The sequence below is a fragment of the Lutjanus erythropterus genome, chromosome 18 (assembly GCF_056507025.1).
Source record: "Lutjanus erythropterus isolate fLutEry1 chromosome 18, fLutEry1.hap2, whole genome shotgun sequence".
Lineage (NCBI taxonomy): Eukaryota > Metazoa > Chordata > Actinopteri > Lutjaniformes > Lutjanidae > Lutjanus > Lutjanus erythropterus.
This window is the reverse complement of record NC_139334.1, coordinates 2,891,079-2,913,143: the sequence shown is the minus strand read 5'-3', so window position 1 is coordinate 2,913,143 and position 22,065 is coordinate 2,891,079. Positions and strand designations below refer to the sequence as shown.

Below are 22,065 nucleotides of genomic sequence, written 5' to 3'. Positions count from 1 at the left end.
TATCAAATTATAGATATTACAAGATGATGTTCAGTCCAGCGCCTTATGATAATGATTTTGGCCTTCTGGTAATTCACCGATTATAAATCATGTCACTTTCTCTCTCTCTTGTTTTCAGCAAGTGAGCAGTTTCTTTTGCGGGAATATGAAGCTTTAAATCTTAAAACATTAAACAGATGGATAGATGTGACTATACACTTATGATCTTTATTATCTGTCACATTATGTGTGAAGGCTAAAAAATGGCGACAATTGGAAGGATCTGGACAGTTAATGGTCTGGTCTAGACTGATTCCTAAGATTTTACTTTGAAAAATTAACATTTGAGTTTTGAGAGAATTTCCCTCTGTAAACAACAACACAGATGAGTAATGCTCAAATATCTCAGCGTTTACCAGCCAAAGGATAATACGTACTTTAAGAAATTAAAAATTTGAAAGTTTGAAACACCAAAATTTCTGTCTTACAACTAAAAAAATCATTCCAAAGTCTTTTTCTTCTGGAGGAAATGAAGTATGGTTCATGACAAATTGAGGAGTGTGGCTGCTGAAAGCAGCACTGCCTCACCGAACAGCATCACCCCTAATGAAGCTCAATGGGAGAGAGATATCCGTGTGCACTTTACCACAGTCCAATTGAAGACCATTTTAAAAAGGCACTTTTCTCTTCCCATTTTCCCCCTTTTTTTCTATTTCTTTGAAGAGGGAATCTTCGATGATGTATTGATTGTCAACAAGCCTATCACTACAGCTAAAAATTTTCAGTCAGACTGCGTTTATAGTACCTTTCAAGCTCTAATGTACAAGAACAGCTCTACACTAGATGGATTTATTGAGCAGTTCCTTCTCTTTATCTGGAGATGTTTTAATCAATTAAATAATCTGGCTATGAGTAGAAAACTCCAGATTCTCATTCCTACACCGCTGCCTATATCTGCTGCACATTTTCACAATATCCTTTTCTGATGTCACAGAGTGAAGCATCTCATTCTCATCTCGCAGTACAAATCTATATTAGTTACGTGCTGTGAAAGCTTGTACTGTAGGAAGCAAACCAGATGTACCACAACAAAAACTAATTTAAAATGTCAATAGCAAAAACTGTTTCTCTCATCATTCTGCAGAGTACAAACACATTAACTCTAACCTACAAACATTACAGACGTATCAAATGCAGAATACAAATATCCTGACGGGAAATGTTGACTTCTGACTAGTTTGTCTGTGTTTTAAAAAGCCGCCTCTTACGTTACCTTTCAGAGGATAGAGGAAGGGCTCTCCTTCTGGGCCGAGGAAGGATGTGCCGTCGTCTCCGTCATGTTTGGGGTTATTATCCAGGGAGGTGTTGCCACCTAGAAGCCAAGAGGGAAACACGGTGGCAAAGCCTCAGTGCCATCTGTATATTATAGTAACTAACACATAGTAAATTCTAAGAGAAAAACATTTAAAAGCACATTTCACATATCATCCAGACAGAGACACAAGGCTTGGATTGTGTAAGTGTCGCATCATCTGTTGTCCCAGTCAGTCTTACTGACTTTCCTCCCTTTCTTACTGTATACATGTTTGACTTACATATTTCAGTACATTATTTCCATCCCAATGCATCCAAATTCAACAGTTATCTGCATTATGCTTTATATTTCTTATATTTCTTATTTTTCATGCTTTATGCTGTGTAATTCCCACTGATTCAGTAGTTACCTACTGGGGGTCATTAGATGATAACTTTGGTATTTTTCAACCTGCTTTTGTGTCTCAGTGATTAACGGTGACACCAATTTTTGAAATTGGTCCAGTATATAGAGAGAGTGCAGCAGCTGTCAGAAGTGAAACTAAGCTAAAACATTATCCTTATGTGCAACTGTGCACCGTCAAAGTACTTCCCCCACAAGTGCTTGTTTTTGCTACTGACAGGCTCATACAACATTATGGGAATGATTGCAATTTTTTAAAGCGTAAGATACTTTTTGTTTAACCAGAAACAGCTTTTTTATTGCTCTCACCAAACTAACCAGACTCCCTTTGCAAAATGGTAATTAAATAGAGTTCAGGTTGAAAAATACTAAAGGTATCCTTTATCTCTATGTTTTTCTTACACTTCTTGATGATTTACACTCAGTACAAAGAAATATGAGGTGTGATATCCTGAGGGTTTGTTGGAATAATGTATGGTCTAATCTAGAGTTATTTACAGCTGTTAGAGGGACAGGATGTGCAGCTGTTTCTGGGATTCAACCTGATCTCTGAACTCTGACATCCTGTCACGTTCAGTATAAAACACACATGGCATTACAAGATGTGCACTTGTGTCATAACTGACAGCTCAAGACAACTTATTCATTAAACTTTTCCTCTGTGGTCTTCTGAAAGCTCTTGGACTAACCTCTGTAGCCTCCGCCACCGCCGCCGGACATACAGCCACCCCCGCCGCCCCCGAAGCCGCCGTGGGTCTGCCAGAACTTTTGACAGGCCTGCCCTCCCTGGCCTCCCAGCACCAGCGGTCTGCCGCCCTGACTGACGGTAGCAGTGTCATTCCAACCTCCGCCTCCACCTGTCACCAAACACAACACACCATTGATTTGATGTGGAGTTACGTACTGCGAGTGTGTGAGACAGAGGGGAAGGGAGGCAGAGACAGCGAGTTCTTAAATGGGTCAAAGTTGTTGAAAAATTATGCTAAACTGCAGGAATGCACGATGTATGTCTATACCGCAGAAACACACACACACACATGCACAGCAAGGCCCTATTAGTGATAACAACACTGGTTTGAGCAGAGACCACAAAAATATAAAAATCCCTCAAAAGAGACCTGGCAACTTGAGATTAAAGTTATAGCTAATAAAGTTAACACTAATCCTTCCCATATTCCCCAGCACTCGCCAATTTAATTTTCCCCTTTCATTTCCCTCCTTCTCCTGTGAAGCCTGAGAGATACAAACAAACAAAAAACCCCACATCTCACCCCCCCCCCCCCCCCCCCGACATGATGAATATTTCATTTTTCATTCACCGAGTTTCCTCAAAAGTAAACCTCTGGCTTTGTGAAGATGTAAAAATCAATATCTTATGTTTTCTGGGCTGTTCGTCAACTCAGAGCACATGAATAATGGAACCTGCAGTGAGCATTAATGTGGCATTGCACTGGTACAACGGAGCATGTAGTTCAGCCCAGGTATGAATAATCATGAGGAGGGGCGCACTGTGTTTTGTTTTCACCAAAACACAAACGCTGGCACACAGAGGTGGAACGTCTATGAAACTTATGCATTTAGGCAGAAGTAAACACCTTCAGGATAAATGGATGTGTTTACAAGTACAGGTAGACATGCAAATAAACACTTCCACTGCAGGCTATCTGTAAACTCGGCTTATTATTCTGTGTGCACAGAGGGGAGCAGCACAGACAGCCCTCCTCACCATAGAGTGGGGAAAGATAACCCATATACACTACAGTACTGTGATGGGGTATTAGTCAACTACTCAGTCATTTTTATTGTAGTCTCAATATCTCATACACACCACTTCAGTGTCACTCTCCCTGTATCGAGATCTCTAGCTAACATAATAACACATACACATAACAAACACATAATCCTACATTGGATTTCACCACACATGCATATAGCTGACATATATACAAATGGTACCAACACACATCATAGCTGTTTCTGGTGTACCTGCGGCGTTTGACTTCCCGTTGCGTCCCGGTTGGTTGGGGTCATAGTCCATCTGCTCCAGCTGGGTCTCTGATTGGCTGCTGTAACCCCGGCCACCTCCCCCAGCCGCGATGATGAGGGGGATGTACACACCTTTGTCCACCTGGTTCATTATTGTTCACAGTTAGATTTATGTTGTGCTATCTGCTCTTCAAAAGGACAGTTCCAACATGACTGTAAGGTTAGCTTAGCACAGAGATTGAAAACGCAGACAAACAGCTAGCATGGCTCCTTCCCAAGGTCACAAAATCCACCTACCAGCACCTCTAAAGATTACTTGTTAACATGTTATATCTCATTTGTTTAATCCACACAGAACAGTATTAAAACAACAATCTACTGTTTCATGGGGGGTTAGCGGGACAGCTTACCCCAAATACATATTTTTCCTCTCACCTGTAGTGCTGTTTATCTGCCATACAGGTATCGGCTATAGAGAAGTCTGCCTTCAGTGTAATGGAACTTGATGGCGCTGTGCTTGTGATGCTCAAAGCACCAAATAAAATACATTTGAAAAAACTCAACACCAGTGTCTGTTTCCAGAAATCATGACCCGGTTACTCGAGATAATTCACAGCCCTTGAATTGTGAACTGTGAGCAGGTTCATTCTACAAAGCTAAACCTGCCAGCTGTATGGCTGAGTGGCAACACTTTACTGTAATGCAGTCTTTAAACCAGGGGGAGACGACACTTATGCCATGTCAAGGTACGATATCCAAAATCTAGTCTCATATCACACTTTTAATACAATATCAATCCTTCTTTCTGTAATGCGGTTGGTGGGTGTAGTTCAGTTGAAAGAAAGTAGTTCCTACATGAAATTGCTCACAAGAAGGTCTGTGGATTATCTTGAGTAACTGGGTCGTGATTTCTGGAAAGAGATGTTGCTTTTTTTTTTTTTTTGCCACTATGAGCACCACAAGCTGTGTGCTATCTTGAGCCATAACATTGGACAGAAGGCTGAAATCTCTATATCGCCAAAACGCTGCAACTCACACCAAATCGATCTAGACAGATAAACAGCATTACCGGTCAGAAGAAAAATATGTATTGCTGGATTATTTCTTGGCTCGGCCTGGCGCCCTGGAGTGAGAAATAGTTCAACACATAAAGCAAACTGGCTGTTGGCGGTAGCTTCATATTTAATGGGCAGACATGAAAGTGGTATCAGTTTTTTTTTATCTAACTCTGTTCAAGAAAGCTAATCCACACATTTCCCAAAATGCCAAACCTTCCTTTACAGGATATTATATTTTGGCTTTTGGTGAACTGGCCTATCCATCAGCGACAAAATAACTGCTGTCCGTGGTGGATTTTTGGCTCCAGTGCCTCAGGATCATTGATATAATATCTGACAGCAGGGCACTAATATTATCTCAACAATATAAATTGTTTGAATGGCACAGTGACCTGGCAACATGTCAGTATCCCCAAAACTTGCAGTGTATTGCACTTGTACCAGCTGATTCAATATATGTGACACATTCTTTACTGGAATATCACACAATTCAAAATCTCTATAAGTTTCTAAATATCAGCTATAAAAATATCTCAGTCCCTGAGTGCATCATTTCCTCAGCACCTTCTTACCTTGAACACATACGTTGCCCCTCCACCACCTCCTCCGCCCCCTTTCACTTGTGTTTTGTTCACCATTGGGCCGCTCTGTTCCAGGCAGATCTTATTTAGCATGCCGTTGGACTGCAGGGAGGGAGAGGGAGAGAGAGATGTCAGTTCACAGAAGAATTGTTTTCACGGATGTCAGCTGTGTATGAGAAGGCTGAGCAGTTGCCAAACCCCAGCTGCTGCGAGTCTAAGGTTTTAGCATTATAATGGTGAGCAAATGCCAGGCAGAAATATCCACATGCATGCAGGAACCGAGAAGCAAGGCCCCACAGTCTCCTCATAAAGACGAGGCCAGTGAGATCTGAGTTTTTACTGATTTCCTGTTTATATTCAGATTTTACATGACAGCCTCCTGTTAACGGTGATGGAATAATGATACTAACTGAATGAGACATCTCTGGAGCTGATTTATATGCTGTTTGAAATGGAGTAAATGAGGCTGATAGGTATGACAAAATTTGATCCAATATATAAACTGAACAGGCAGCCTTAAGGGCTTCTGTCTGAGAGCAGAAAGCCATCTGCCAGAATGGTCTCTTTTAACTCATACTACGATCTTTTCCCAGACATAACAAAGACATTTTGTTGCATAAATTTAACCAAACTGCAACAGAATGCTGGAAAAAAAGTCCCCTGAAAATAATAACACAACAAAAGTCTGAAAGACAAAAAGACAGGCCATTGACATCAGTCTCCTGAGTGAAAATTCTGTGTTTGACCCATTCATCCACCATGACATGCTCCCCACATGGACTTTGTTGCACTTTATACAACATCACTTGACTTCCTACAGTATTTCTTCCAGGCTTTCTGGCAGAAAACCCTGAAGGCTTTCTCCCAATACCAAATTTGGTTGCATAATATCATCATCAGTATTAGACAATATAGGCTTTAAAAATGAAGTAGGTGTCAACCCAAAATGAACATTTCTGCCGATGAGGCTACACTTTAATTATGTTCAATCAACGCATTTATGTTTGTGGTGTGGAGTGTTTTTGAATTGTCCAAAAGGGACAGCAAAGTTGCTCTTTGCAATAATTATTCAGTGCCAGTCATGGTAGGAGGAGCCAAATAGCATTCTTTGAAAACTACAATTTTTAAAAGGTCCAGTGTATGAGATGTACAGGGATTTATTGGCAGAATATGGCAGAAATGGAATAGGTATAGAGCTGCAGCCACCTCTAATTCCCCTCATGACCAAAGGCCTTTCGGCTGCCAGCCAGCTGCAAGCCCGCTGCCAGCAGGTTCCCAACCAATTTCTAGCCACTGGGAGTTCCCACTGTCCTGGGGGTGTGCCTAGATTCCACTGAAAATGTGCCCATTCATTCAATTGTAGGGTGCCACCATGACAGTACTTATGTACTGCACTTAAGTACAAATTTGAGGCACTTTATCTTGTAGAATTTCTGTTTTAGGCCACCTTATTCTACTTCATTACATCTCAAGAGGCAAATATATACTTTTTATTCGGCCATGCTGTACTGCCATATTTCTACAGTTGCCCAGAATAGACAAACCAAACACTGGTTCTAGATACTACCTTTCGCATTTGGTGGGAGTTTTGCGGCCACTCCTACACGCTTGGCAGCGAAAAGTGAGATGAGGTGTAAGCTCCCCCCTAGATGACACTAAATCCTACACACTGGTCCTTTAATTGCCCATCTTAGGGCTGTCATCCCAATCATCATGACAAACAAGAACAAGATACAAAGACAAAAAAAACTGTCAGCAGTAGTTTCCCCATTTTGTCCAGTGAATGTGAACATTTTGAAAAGCAATTTGTTTTATGTCTGCTTGAGCCAGTGGGCCATCACAAGAAGAGCAGGCATAATAATATGTTAATTCAGCTACAGAGGAGACTTGTGCATATATCAGTTTCAGCATCTGTAACTGAACTGAAAGTGAGTTGGAAAATATAACTTATCGGATATCTGCAAATATCCAATATTGTGTATCCCCTATACTGAATAGTCAACTATGTTGCAGATGTGTAAACAGATATATAGAGATATATTTGAAATGAATTAAGCCAAATTAATGTTATATCCAGTTAATTCACCGTCACTGGAAAAAATATTCTGCTACTGAGAGAGGGTCAGGTTTGTTACACCTGTTTATTTATTATAATGGTTTATGATAATCACCTCATGTTCACATTACACAGTTGACTAATGAGATTTTTATTGCTTACTCTTAAAATAGGTCATCTTTGTCATCTCAACTGTGTTAAAACAGTCAAAAACTTGCAAGCATTTTATTTGTCAGTCAACAACTTGTTGTTCCAATGTTTCCCACAAATACAGCCTCTCTGTGAAAATGGAACTGGACGTTTTGTTGGCAGACGATGCTAGATGCAGGGACTTCTCCATAGCTGAGGTTTTGTGAATTGATGTGTCTGCTCTGTGTGTGCTATCATGCTGAAGTGCCTGGAGCCAGTCCTACTCTGAGAGGGCAGAAGTTTCCTCTGCACACTCAGACACACACACACACTCTCACAGTCGCTCATCGCTCCCTCGACTCCATCATCTGTCTGAACCCCAGCTCTGAGGGGCGGGACTTAAGTGACGGTGACTGACAGGTGGAGGGGTAAAAGGCAGTGCATTCAAATGTTCTGGGAGAGCCTTCCCCACTCAGCCTGTTCTGTCACTGCAACCGCTCATTTTAAAGTTGAGTTTGCGTCTGCTGCTGAGGGAAAATCGACTGAAAGGAGGTGTGTGCGTGTGTGTGTGCATGGTAGGAAGAGAAAGACACGCACGGAGAGAGGGAGTATTTGTCAGGACATGGGGGGGTATCATTTCCCTCACCAGAGGGAAGGCTAGCTGTGAGAAAACACTGTTCCCCAGCACAAATCACTTTCAGAGCGACCCTTTGGAGAGAGTCACCGCCTCTCGCTGTCAGAACTGGAGGGAAATAAGAGGAACCTTAAATGACTTTCAGTCTCACTTTGGAGCAGTCCCTCTCTGCTGTCTGTACTGAGCACTTCAAGACACACAGTTAAAAACTAATAACTGGATGACAGTGGTGAGGACCCCTGCCTGCTAAGCTACACATTCTGCCTCTTGAAAACAAAGCCACAAAACACAACAGGCACCAACCCAAATCCCAGAATAGCTACTGTAATAAGGAAGGGGTTCAAGTTCAGCATCATCTAAGAAGTCACCTCAACTACTACTATTACTAATGTAGCCATTTACATTTCATGCAAAGGTTGTTTGGGCTGTAATCTTTTCTTTTGAAAGGCTGTCATTTTAATCTGATTACTTTCACCTCTATGGTGTCACTATTCATTCTTTTATGCTCTTTCTAAAGCACTTGTCTTTTTAATTTACGTGCTAAAAGGACTTAATTAATCAAGGTGAACATTCAGAGATGGGTACAAATATGTTAAAAAGTATCTTACAAATTCTGAATACTTGCACATCAAATGTATCAAAATAAAATACAAAATACAGGTATGAGAAAATATATTTAAAAGAGAGATACATAAGAAGCATCCAAAAATGAGTCCTGCAGTCCAAAAAGTGAAATGGAGCCTGAAACAATATATTAATAAATCAAATCTCTATTTCACAAACTTAAAGCTTAGGCTGTTTGCCTGCAGGCTGCAGAGACAATGAACAGGAGCGGAAGAGGAGCACAATATTGTATTTTCACAATGACAAGCAATGATGAGCCCTACACTGATCAGCTGTTTATAACTGTCAGCTGTTGTAACTGTCAATCAATATAAATTTAAGCCTGCTATCCTGAAAACGAAAGCCCACTGCTCTGAAAATAAACACTCTGGAATTAGAGTTCAGTGACTGCCTGCCTCGCTGCCAACCTGCTCAATTCACTGTTATAAACATCTATTTCTAAAAAAAAATATTAACAATTGTCTTATGAACCATAAACAGACACTCATTCAAAGAACATTTGGCATTAATTTGAACTCTAATAAACATGAAACAGGCAAACAAAAACTGATGTTTCAAACTAAAACAAGTGAGAACATACTGGCTGTGGTGTTGTTGTCGGAGAGGCAGGTATTTCAATTTAACATGTTTCCTTAACCTCTGATGACACATCGTGGTCATTTAATGATTTAGTACAAGAAATATATTACAGATTTGCCCTTTAAGCTACTGGTAAGAAGGAACACAAATGCAGCAGTTCAGACTGAGCGTCTTGCTGGACCTGACAGGACATGTCATGTGACTCACTCGCATTTAGCCAAAGACTAACTATTGCAGGTTTTTAAAAGGCTTAATCCTGGGGATAAAAATGTCGTATTTGGGGATAATATAGTGTTTTAAGGTTTTTTTTAAATGCAGAAGCACAAGCTCTTAAAAGTATTTTGTCATAAATTAAATATGTATTTTAAATATATTACATTATTTACATACATAATTTAAAATACAGCTCATATCTGTGAACATTAATAAATGTATCTCAGCATGGGAGGGATTCCATCATTGACAATGTATTATTATGTGAATCCCATAAAAAGGAGTAAATTCTACTACTGTGTTTTGTCAGATGTATCAGAACCTGTTGGTATTTTCCTCCTTTTAAAAAAACACACACTTACACAATGATATGTGCCAAACTTTGGCAACTAACCCCTATTACTTCAATTTTCAGTGGCGGGACAGGCCTTAGTTTTCAAACACTTAAATAGCAGATGATGGATTGTTTCACTGGTGACTAGAGGGATTGTCGGGGTTTTAGTCTCAGTGTTGTGAACTGTGAGGGGAAGCAGGCTGCTCAGCTGCCAGCGAACAAACTCCAGAGCATAATGGATGACAGCCACCCCTGGCAAAACAACACAAGTAAATTTAAGAGAGACAACGGGGAGATCACTGCGAGCTTCGATCGCAAATTTAAACGGTCGTTGGTGGCCGTAAAATGTCACAATTTAGAACACGGATATCCAAAGTGAGGTCGAGGGACCTCCTCAGGGTCCATGAGGAGGATTACTGGATGCCTCATCCCTTTAATTTAAGGATGCCAAAGTTAACCGATAAATTATATTATCCTATTAAACTGATGGTGCAGATTATTTGACCTAGGGTTGCATGTGCTACTTATCCATAGTCAGTGTAGACTACAGTAGATGGCGGTCGGCCCATGCCCAGTTTGGATAAGAAGCAGGAGCACCAATGACGAAAGCTTAGCAATGTACTACTGTGGACAAGATCAGCAACAAAATGTATTCTAGACAACAAAGTAAAGGTCCATTTAAAAATATCAGTATCAGTTTAGTTGTGTGCTGTGTTTAGAATATTGCACAGCTTTACTTTGCTGCCAGACTGCCTATTCTGATGGAAAAACTGCCATTATATAGAAAGGCACGTCCCTTTTGGTGGACCACCATGGGACTTTACTTTAAAAAATATGTACTGAAATCTATGGAAAGAGATAAATTATTTTTTGATCCCGACTGAACTGTGCCACAGATCACACATATTGTCAGTTTGAAAGACAGAAGAAAGTCACAGTTTGTCTTAAAACTATTTTAGTATCAGACTGTGAAGATATGTAATTAATGTAATTAGAAAGACAACACCCAGAAGTCCCATGAGCGACGTCATGACTTTGTCCCTCCACAAGCTAACGTTAGCCGCTGAAGCTGTGTGTTTCTGTACCAGGATGTAGTGAATAGGGCTGAATGATTCTCACTAAAATGTGAATCACAATCTTTCTCCTGAAGAACTGATTTCGCAATTCTCTCACACAATGCATATATTTTCAACAAAAAGATTTATTGCAGTCTTAGACCCTCAAAGAAAAAAGGCATCTGAGACACTTGATGTCCAGACAGGGCTTCAAACAGACATGACAGGTCAGAGTGCAGGACTTCAACCTAAAAGTCCCTTTCCTCTCTTTAGAACACTCAATCAAAGTGATTAACTAAATGCTGATGAACACAAAAATAAACAGAATGCCGATGAACTGTATAGCATTTGCATTATTGAGGGTTGTGTGGTCTGGCGGCGGGAATCTTGTGATCTGGTTTGTTTGTCCTTTGGGAACAAGTGAATCATTGTCATTTAGATTTGAGATTGTATAAATGTACGAATAGAGATTCTTTACCAGTAATGGTACAGCCCTAATAGTAACACAACAGTGGGTCTTACTCGTTTTTTCTCTTTAAGGCTGAAAAAAGGACCAGGAGTCATTTGTTATTATGGGACTTTTAGTATTTTAAAGGATTAGTTTGGATTCTGAAGTCACACAAGGCAGCAACTTCAGCAGCAGCGGACCAGCAACTCCCATGTTCTGCAAGGTAAAATTTTTGCCAAAAAAGTCGGGTGGCTCTGGAGAGACATATTTGGCACATATGACAACAGTTTCCTGTCAGAAAAGGCTGCCTCATGGCAATGTAAAGTGGAAAAAATCTTATAAATAAAACTTACATTGAAACTGATATTGACCTCTTGATGCCTTTTCTTGCTGACCCTGTCCACAGCAGTACATTGCTTAGCTTGCTACACCGTTACTCCTCTCTGCTTCTCTAAACTGGTGGCGTGCTGACCACCTGTGACTGACTTTCGAGAAGTACCTCATACAGCCCCACTTCAGATAATCTGGACTATCTCTTTAAAGTCACACTAACATTAAATTGCAGGGTTTTTTGTCTACTACAGCAGCATATTTGCTCTGACAGCTGATGTCAATCAAACAGACAGGGACATGTCCCTCCGGCTGGCAGAGAGGAAAAAGAGCATTTCTGATATTTCTCCACAGACCTTAATGTTATTAATATAAATCTGTTGACAAAACATGTGTGAGCAACTTTAATCATTGAGAAAAAAAAACTCTAACAGACTGTCTATAAAAGAAAGATATGTTCAACTCCTAATTTGGATAGTTGGATCATTGTAGCACACTGCATTTAAAGTAGATCCATAACTTGAATCTGCATTATTGTAATTAATTCTTAAGGTTTATCTTGCTTTTATGACATACTGTAGAATGTAGGTTCTTATGTTACTGAACATTGATTTACCACATGATAGTATACTTGAACTGAACTACAGTGACTTAAAAATTTGCATTTGCAGATGTCAGTTGCCTACAATTCTATTTGCACCTGGGTGTATACTGCCTAGCATGGCAGAGCACCCAGCTGTCTGTAGCAAACGATGCTATTTGCACCCAGGGTCTAAATAGCTAATGTGGATTGCATGCATGGCATGACCTGCATGACAGAGGCAAATCATGAAGTTTTCCTACAAGAGCAACAGGTGACTTCTAGACAATGACTTCTAGTTTCACACATGACGCACAACCCAGTTTCCTGGGGGAGAGTCCTGTGTTTAATCCATTCAACCACCACAACCTCCTCTCTGCAGAGACTTTGTCGCTCTTTATAGCCAAACTGGAGGGCCAGATGTAAATAGGCAAATGCTGTCTTGAGACTATTTTCACCTGGGTGCAAATACACACTGAGAAAGAAATAAGACTTACATTGGGGCATGCATCCTCTCCTTGCTGCCCCACCAAGATGTAAAGCAGCTCGCCCTTCTTCAGCAGAAAGTCTCCCGTGATGTAAACACCATATGACCTGCTCATGGCCAAAACACTTCGACCTCCAGCTGCACCGTAGGCCGTGATCCTGGAATGATTTGACAGACATAAATGTGGAGAGGCACACAGACATAAATAACACAAGCACTGAAAAAACACTCATTAGCAGGATAATTATCCTAACGATACAAGAAAGGAAAGGCTGGCTGTTTTTTTTCAGTGTTTCCATCTGGTTTTGAGGGGGTTTTATGGGCAAAGGTGATGATGTATTTATTGTATGCTCTAAGCTGTACCCCAAGGCTGATTAACAGTCCTCATGTATTCCTAAATTAATCTGGAAACACTAAAACACACTGTCACCCTGGGCATTTTTAATAAAAAATATTTCGACCTCTCACAGTACACTGTTCTGAAGCACACACATACACCAGGCACACAGACATAAAAATACACACACCTTTGTAGCAGAAGACACTAATTTCAAATGCTCCAGTTTTCTTGCCAGGAAAAAAAAAACAAAACAAACAAACAAAAAAAACCCAACTTGATTGGTTTTTGGGAGCGCTTCGATATTTCTCTTCCCTGGTGGTCGTGCTTGGTGGGCAGAGAGAGAGCGAGTGTTGCCCGGTGCTCAGTAGCTACCTCAGCTGTTTGCCTAATGACTTTTGGGAGATGCAGAGCGCATATTCATCTCTGTGGCCGTCTGTCAGCTTCATTTACAGCCTCCGCCAGCTCGACCGGGCCTGCGTCAGGACCACGAGCCTGGAGTTTTGTGTGGAGACAGAAGGTGTTTTTCTAAAACTCCGGGACATGTGTTAAGACAGTGCTGTCCACACTGTTGTTAGTTAGGTATTTTAAGACTCATGGGTTTTTTGGCTGAGCTTAGTGCTGTGTGTGCGAGAGTGTGTGTGTGTGTGTGTTTGTTTTTGTGTTGATGTGGGAGGCCCGCAGCTTTCACAGACACTTTTGTTTGAAGCTTCCAAGTCAAATCCAAGTTAAACGCCTCATGTTGTCATGACTGCCCACAGGAGGAGTATTGATCTCTGCACCAGGTAGTGGATATTACAGCATTAATCCTGGAGTCGTACACAGTTTGAGGTCAAGGTGCTGAGGCTGATTATTGAGGTATTTCGAATGGCCACCAACATAGCTGTGCAGGTGGGCGGTTTTTGGATTTCTGGACTCAGTGAATCACGCTATTTAGCTGCCATTACTCCAGCCTCTGCTCCCTCCTGCATGAATCTGATAGTGATATTTCTCTGTTTGCTTGTGGAAGATTGATGCGCTGCTGATGCACAGAGGAGTGGAGGTGGGCGTGAAGAAGAGTCTGCATTGTGGCAAAAAGCAAAAAGAGTTGCAGAGTGTGTTGATGCCTTGGAAAGTGAGGTTAAGTGTGTATTGTATACTATTTGTATGTTGAGTGCCCATGGGGCCAAGTGTATGCACCTGATGACTGGCCCCGCAATCTACCGAGACCCTTAAAAAAGAGATACGACTGCAAGAGAGTGGGCGTTGTACAAATAATGCAACAGCGCGCTGTTTGCTCTGAGGCTTTCTACTCTGGCAACAGCCGTACCTGTAGGTGCCAGTTTCCTGGACCCGCCACATCTGAATGCCTTTGAAGGGCCCTCGGGTGCCTACTGTCACGTTGACGTTGCTGTTCCTGTAGGAGTTGAGGCACTGTGTGGGAGTTGGCCCTTCAGGTCCCACAGCCCCACAGGTATGGAAAATCCATTTTTTGGCTGCACATGGAAAAAAGAAAAAAAAAAAAGATAACATTAAGCCCTTAATATAGCACACAGCTGTGGAGGAACACGTTCTCTACCCAGTCACACACTCTTAGAAATAAAGTGGCACTAACTAGAATCATTATCAGGTTCTTTGGCTTGTCCCTATAGGAGAACTGGCTTCTGGTACAACCTTTTATTAAAGCTCCTCTTGGCAGCCTTTCAGAGGGTTACACCAAGAACCATCTGTGAAAAGTTCTCTCCAGAACCTTTATGAGAGGTTCAACAGAGAACCTTCAGTGGTGGAATGATTCTACCCAGAACCCAATCTAAGCCCGCTTCCACCAAATTAACTCTGGTTTTTGAACTCATTCTGTCTGTGGTTCTGTCCAGAATCTTTCCACATTCTAGGGGTGCTAACAAGAACCCTTTTATAGTAGAGTTCATCTAAAACCCATCAAGCTGATCTAAAAATAGATTTTATAAATGTTTCACCCACAGCCCCCTTGTCTTTCATGGATTCCACAAAGAACCAGGGTTAGGTCAGATTACTCTGAAATGTACCAGTAACAGAATACAAATTATATGCCAATTTTTGTAATTAGTAGTGTAACCCATTTGATTACCAAAAATATTAATCTGAATACTTTTGGGTCACTTTTTTTCTTTTTACATGTGATCCATTACTATGCAATCCTGTATAGAACCGTACTGTGCTCTACAAGTGAGGCAACAAAATGTATATTGTGGTCATCCATCATTTAAAGAATCTATGTTACAACTAACATTGTTTAAATTAAGGAAACATCTTTTAACACCTATGTTTTTAACAATCCTCAAAGAACTTTCTTCCACAAAGGGTTATTTATGGAACCCCTAGTCCTACAAAGAATCCTTGATGAGCCCTTTCTTCAAAAAAGGGTTTCTTCAGAAGCACATGGTTCTGGGTAAAGCCTCAGCACTTCAGGAAGAACCCTTCTGGAACCCTTGTTTCTAAGAGTACACATACACTTTAGTAAACTTAAAGATGATAGAGAGGCTGAGATTCAGTGTGCACCACAAAGTCATTATAGTCCTATTTGTCTCACATTCATTCCACTTCAGCATTCCCCACCGCTCCACTTTAACGTCAATAAAACCCAAATATACAGACATGAAGAAAATTATTACACATTGGGAAGGCGGGTTCCAAGCTGCGAGCTGCTCATATGAGATGCCACTATCATCATATTCACAAGTGCAGCAGGGGATGTAGTGACAGGATCACAGGTGACAAACATTTCTCCTCATTTTCTGTGTAATCCCATGTGTTGGTGCTAATTGGAGTTCTTTTCACTGTAATTAGCACGAGATTAGTCTTGTCAGATGGACGTGGATGGACTTAACGCTGCAGTGCTAAATCCTGATTTAAGGCTTGTGAACACAGAGCAGTGGGGAAGACACTGGGGAGTGAAGCACCTCTGTCTGTCTCTTCTTTCTCCCTCTGCCTGGCTGTGAACGCCGAGACTACTTATCATTCATTCCAGAGTCTGGGATGCGAATCTGACACAAGTCAAAGTCATTCCTGCAACAGAACCGCTCACATGATGGCTTTTATAGCCTCTGAGTTGCAGCTCAGTGTCATTATAACACCGTCTGTGATTAGAAGCTCACAGACTTTCAGGGCTTTTTTTTTTTTTTAACTTTTTGCAAAAACTGATACAGTAAAGTGATTAAACGGTGAAAGAGGAGAGATGGCATGAGACAAGTCTCAGGAGTGCAACCTAAGCTTATGATGCTCTCACCACAACACCTATTGCTGTTCAAGTTGCCTGCTGTGTAGTGCCTATTAGAGCTGAAGCACAGGAATTGAGATCCCAGTATTTACAAGGATATCTCGCCAAAACCCACCCTCTCTGCCTGAGGAAAATAACTGCAGGAAGCTGGTATTTTTAGTGTGCCCCAGTGTCTAGTGTTTACCTCGAACAACAAAATGAGAATATACACCATTTTCTTATTATTTAACTTCCATTGAGTTATAGGGAGAAATCGTGCTTTCACAGGAAAAGAAGTAATGTGATTTTGCAACATAATCATTTTAAAGTGGCCGTATAATGCTTTTTGGGTTTTTCCCTTTTCTATAATGTGTTATATATCCTTTTTGTGCATGTAAAATGTCCGCAAAGTTACAAAGCCCAAGGCCATGCCAAAGAGAGTTACTCTCTCACACACAAAACACTGATCCTGTACCTTTTCTTCTGTTACTACCTCAAACCAACACAAACGTCTTTGCCTACTCCCACTAACCTTATTTTTAATGGAAATGTGATGGAAAACTCCCCACAAGAACTGGAAAACTCTATGTGTAAGCTAATCATTTCTTTATGGACTGCTTTATCAACAAGTGCTGGTAACAGTCTGTGCCCAAGGACGGATGCTGCATGTCTGTGATTTGCCAGTTTTCCCATGCATAATGTTGTTTTCCTCTAGCTTATCTTGTTGATCCTGGTGAAGACATGTGCGCTGCAAATGTTTCTACACCCATAGGCTGTAGTGATGTGAATCAATGTTATATAACTGACAAAGAGTCAAGAGAAACTGTGTGAATGTTTAGCCTCATTTAAAACAAAATATCGAGAATAGTAGGTCAGTTGTCAACTGTTTTTTCTTGTTTATTTTTTTGACGTGTATACATATATGTATGTATATATACATTTATTTGACATGCTATATAGGGAGGGCATATATAAAAAACATGATATGTGTGAAAAAGAAATGGTTAAAATGCAGGAATTAATTTGCTTGGAAACAACGTGTAACCTTGACTAGCACCCAGTAGCTAGCGTGCTCAGACCATAAAGTTGTGTATTCAGGATAATACGGATCAGATTACTGTTGGAACATGCACAGCTGTTAAGTTTTTGGTTTAATAGCAGTTACTGTAGTGATATTCACAGTAAAAGCATAGCTATTGATTGTTAGGATTCCCTGTGGATATATTAAGGAGAACTGGCTAGAGTGCTGGAGGCAGACCTCTGTTCATTCCTACGAGAGCTGTTCAATGGTGCATAAAGCCAACTTCCATGCCAGATCTTTTGCATGTGCATTGTGCAGCTCAAGGAACAAGAACACAACAAACTTCTGCTTTCTGAACAGCTAACTTCCTGTTCAGCCCTTAAATAATAAAATTATTTAATCATACAGCTCTTGGACCAAAATGATCAAACTCTGCACAAGTTGTAACGCTAAAAATGTATCCATTGTTTTACAGTTACTTCTTGCACAAGGTAGGTCTATGGGAAAGAAGTCTTTTTGGGTCACAGTGCATCACATAAAGTTGTCATTACACGGTTTGGCCACTATATCAAAACCCAAGCTCTTCCTGGGTGCTTGGTGGCGAGCTATGGTGTCCGCATGTGGGCCAGTTGACAAATCAGAGCAGAATTAAGATTTTGGGACAGGGGCCCTAAACAGACAGGGGCTAAAATGGAGTGAGGGAGTAAGTAGAGGTTCTGCAACAATGGACAACATGAGAAACATTCTATTCTATCCTATTCTTGCAGAGCCCCCAAATAAAAGTATGAACCTGAAAGAGAGTATAGTGTTAACACTTTGAAGCCATGAAGAAACATTCATCTAGGCGGCCTGTTTCTGTCTCTGCCAGTTTAAATGATGGCTAGCATTACTGCTGAAACCTGGATGAACTGCATGTCGAGAATCAGATTTGTCAGTCTGACCCTCATGGTGATTGATCCAAGACAAGTGCACCCGGTGTCCCTATAAACATCTCTTTTGAGTTTGGTAAAGTGTTGCCAGCAGAGACAAGCGTGAGCAGCCATTACTTTCAGAATCCTTTTAAAGCACCACCATGGTAAGAGAAAGATTTGGAGTTCAGCCTGTTCTTAGTAAATGCACTCCTACTGTAAAAAAAATACTGTTGTGGGGGTGACTGGTGTTCTGTCTGGCTCCCATCCAGCAAGAGTAAATTGATCCCTCAAGTCAGTATTTTCAGCACCCAACAAGGTAAAAAAGAGTTAAGAGTTCTGGAAATAAATCCATCACTGGAGCAGAAAAGCCTCCAAAGCCAAACAGTACTTTAGACCTAAATCCCACTGTACTTAATGGGTTACTCTGAGATGGCAATCAGTTAAGGTAGAATATTATTTTAAAAAAAAAAGAAGAAGTGAAGAATGAAGAAATGACTTTTTGGCTATTTGATATGAATAAGATCCTTGTTATGTAAAGTGGACTTGACTTTCTGACATTAGCGCTGCTGCTGCTGCCGAGTCCTCTGTACGATCTCTCACTCTCTTTTCTCCAGGGTGCCGTTAGTTTCACACTTCAACCCAGCTGATCGATCTCGTTGGTCCATCAATATGAGTGGGTTGTAATACACACATGCACTCGAACACACCATCCAACCGCCGTAATGAGCCATTCTGTGATAGGCACTTGGCAGAACAAACAAAAGCAAGATGTGGTCTCACAGATGATAGTCTTCTCTAATAAGTGGTGTGAACGCTCATCTGCCCCACTGACCTGCAGCATGCGCACACACACACACACACACACACACACACACACACACACACACACACACACACACACACACACACACACAAATACTGATATGTGTCCCTGGGGGGACTCTGTCTGTCTATTATAAGCATCTCTGTTTCTGTGAACTTTGCCACCGGTGGTATGCCGTCATCATAGAAAACAGTGGTCTCCATCAAAGAAAGAGGCTAAACACTCATTAATGAGAGTCAAAGAGACAGTTTCAGAGTTAAGAAAAACGCCTCTGATTGGATTGCTATTCTGACAGCAATGTGCTCCAGCAGTCTTTATCTCCTCTGAATATTATTAGAAGAAGACTACAGTAAACATGTCATCCTTTATGAACGACAAAGACAGTTCTCGGTCCAATCAGTAACAAGTAAACAAGCATTTCAGCACTCAGTTATTTCTGTGAAAAGTCTGAATGAAGCAATGAGACTCTTTGAGTGTTGATAAAAAAATTATCACTCGCTATAAGAAGAGACGTTGCGTCACACTGCTATCTGAGGCTTATATTCTGTAAGTATTGTGTTATTTTTGAATGTAGCTGTGATTGGGTTAGCCTTGTTCAATATCGCTTCATTCACTGTTGGAGAAATAACTGAGCCAATTCTTCCTGTCCAGTAAAAAACATGCATCTCCTTGATTGTAAAAGGTATGATTGTAACAAACTGTATGTAAGTATGTATACAGTATATGCATACATGGTTAAAATTACTTAAATTTGTACTTTTGATACTGATGTACATTTATTACCAGTAAATTAATTTACACTAAAAGCAACGACAAGGAACTTTCATATTGTGTTGATTCTGGAGGCACCTGTGGACAAAAGAGTTTCCACCAACATAACCACAAAATTTGAGGTCATAAATAAAATTATTTAAAGAAAAATCTCTCCCTGCCTCTTTTTAACTGGCTAATATAACTTTGCCTGGAAAAATGTAAACACAGTCTCTCCCAGTTTGCATGCTGTAAATTGTTTCATTGGATTTCAAGGAGAATACGACCTGGTGGCAAACATTAAGAATAACTATAGAAAAGGGATAATCAATCTTCTTGATGGTTTTGCCTAAGAGATTGTTTCATAACCAGTTAAAAACTCTTTGTAGCATGTTTAAATACATTTAATATCAGATACTTCACAGGTAAAACTTTACTTAAGTACCATTTGTATGGCTGACTTTCACAATATCTAATTCATTTACTCAAGTATGACTTTTGGGTACTTTTTATAACACTGTCAAAAAGACATTCACCCTGCATGAGAGAATGTGACCCTTGCAGTCATTTGAATGTGGCCAGTGCGTCATCAACACAGTGGGATTGTCAATGTATGGGGATCCAGTAACAAAGCTGAACCCTCTTTGCTGCAATACAATGCAATGTAATCCTGCAAGGCACTGCATGCAAGTGCATATTTCTGCTGGATTATTTTGTAACGTGAACTGCACATTTCTGCTGTTTGTCGTCAAAAAATATAAAAGAATGGGCACCATACAACTCGTTCTCATCCCAGGTTGTTAATGCCTGACATATTTTTCACGCCCTTCAGAGTCTCATACTGATGCACAACCCATTAGAACCCATTGGTACCCATTAGCATCTGTATGAAACTTTGCCAGAAAGCCTTTTTGGTTCTGCGGAGCCAGTTTTAACAATGAAAGCTGGGAGATTGAGCGTCTTGACTGACTACTCAAACTAGAGTGTGGATCTATTTCCTGGATTCATTTTCTCAGTGGTGCCTGAAGCAACATGCCCTCACTATCACAGCCCCCTGCGTTATTTTAACACAGTGCTGTTTTCAGTCTGAACACCCGCTAAGAATGAGGACATCGTGTTTCTAGAAGTATGCCATCACAAAATCCATTTCACACAACTCCTCCATCCCAGGACCACTTGTGCAGCTGTTGTTCTTTGGGCTTTTCAGTGAAAAGAATTTTCAGTTTTGGTATCACTCCTTTAAACAGCATGTTAGTTTTGCATAATCTACATATGGCTTCGATGGACATAACAAATGTTGAGTTAATCGTTCTTAACAACAGCCACCGCAGCATCTGTGCTGACTGAAAATTACATACAAGGGATCACTTCTGATCAGTGACTGTGGGGTAAAATAACCCCACCACTCAAACAGAAAATGAAAACACAATTCAGACTGATCATCACGATATGATTTAGCCTCAACAATAACTGTCAAACAAACACCGACTCAACATCTTGTTCTTGTTGTTGTCTATTCTAGTGTTGTCTGCACCACTGCTTTTCATTCAAAATCAAGCACTGTAAATAAATGCACCAAAAGCATTAATACATTTGATAACTTGTTTTTGCATGCTGCTGCATGTTTTCTGGGTCTATTATATTTCTACACAATTTTAATTTTAAAATATATCCAGATGCACCCTAAACATGCTGCAGTTAAAAAAATTCTCATTCTGTGCTGCATTCCTCTCTTAGCATGTGCATATATATATAAAAAATACCCTCCTTATCCAGTGACAGTTGTCCTCTTTGGGATGGCGATTAGAAAGATGGATCAAGGCTGGCACACCATGAATGGCTCAGAATGCTAAGTACAAAGCTTATGGAGCACCAGAGTCCAATTAATTACAAAAGCCTGTTTTGCGTGGCACTGCTCGTTATCAGTCTCATATCTGTCTTAGTGACTAATGTTCCTCCTCTAAAAACCCAAAGTAACAACAACTAGCTAACTGATTGCCGCAGGCCAGTGTTTATGAACAAGTATAGTCAAATGAAGCAGACTCACTACATCTGGGCTCGGCAGCTAATTAGCGAGCGTGTAACGGCCAAACCTCCTTTCCTCCTTTGCACGGAGCGTTCAGGGACCAACATCTGCTGTCAGTTATTTTCAAGAGCCAATGGGATTGCTTCAATCAGCATCCCGTCTGTCTTTGATTTGATGCCAGTTTTCATCTGCT

At 40.7% G+C, this 22,065-nt stretch overlaps 1 protein-coding gene across 1 annotated transcript in view; it reads right to left on the bottom strand.

Annotated features, from left to right (window-relative positions):
* alk (ALK receptor tyrosine kinase) overlaps positions 1–22,065 on the bottom strand; it is a 581,112-nt gene that overhangs the window by 30,276 nt on the left and 528,771 nt on the right. The window contains exons 12-17 of the mRNA XM_084742736.1: positions 14,437–14,602; positions 12,801–12,948; positions 5,313–5,423; positions 3,683–3,824; positions 2,386–2,553; positions 1,253–1,351 (exon numbers count right to left, since the gene is read on the bottom strand). Of these exons, the coding sequence (XP_084598862.1) occupies positions 1,253–1,351; positions 2,386–2,553; positions 3,683–3,824; positions 5,313–5,423; positions 12,801–12,948; positions 14,437–14,602 (834 nt within the window). The remainder of the gene's footprint in view (positions 1–1,252; positions 1,352–2,385; positions 2,554–3,682; positions 3,825–5,312; positions 5,424–12,800; positions 12,949–14,436; positions 14,603–22,065) is intronic.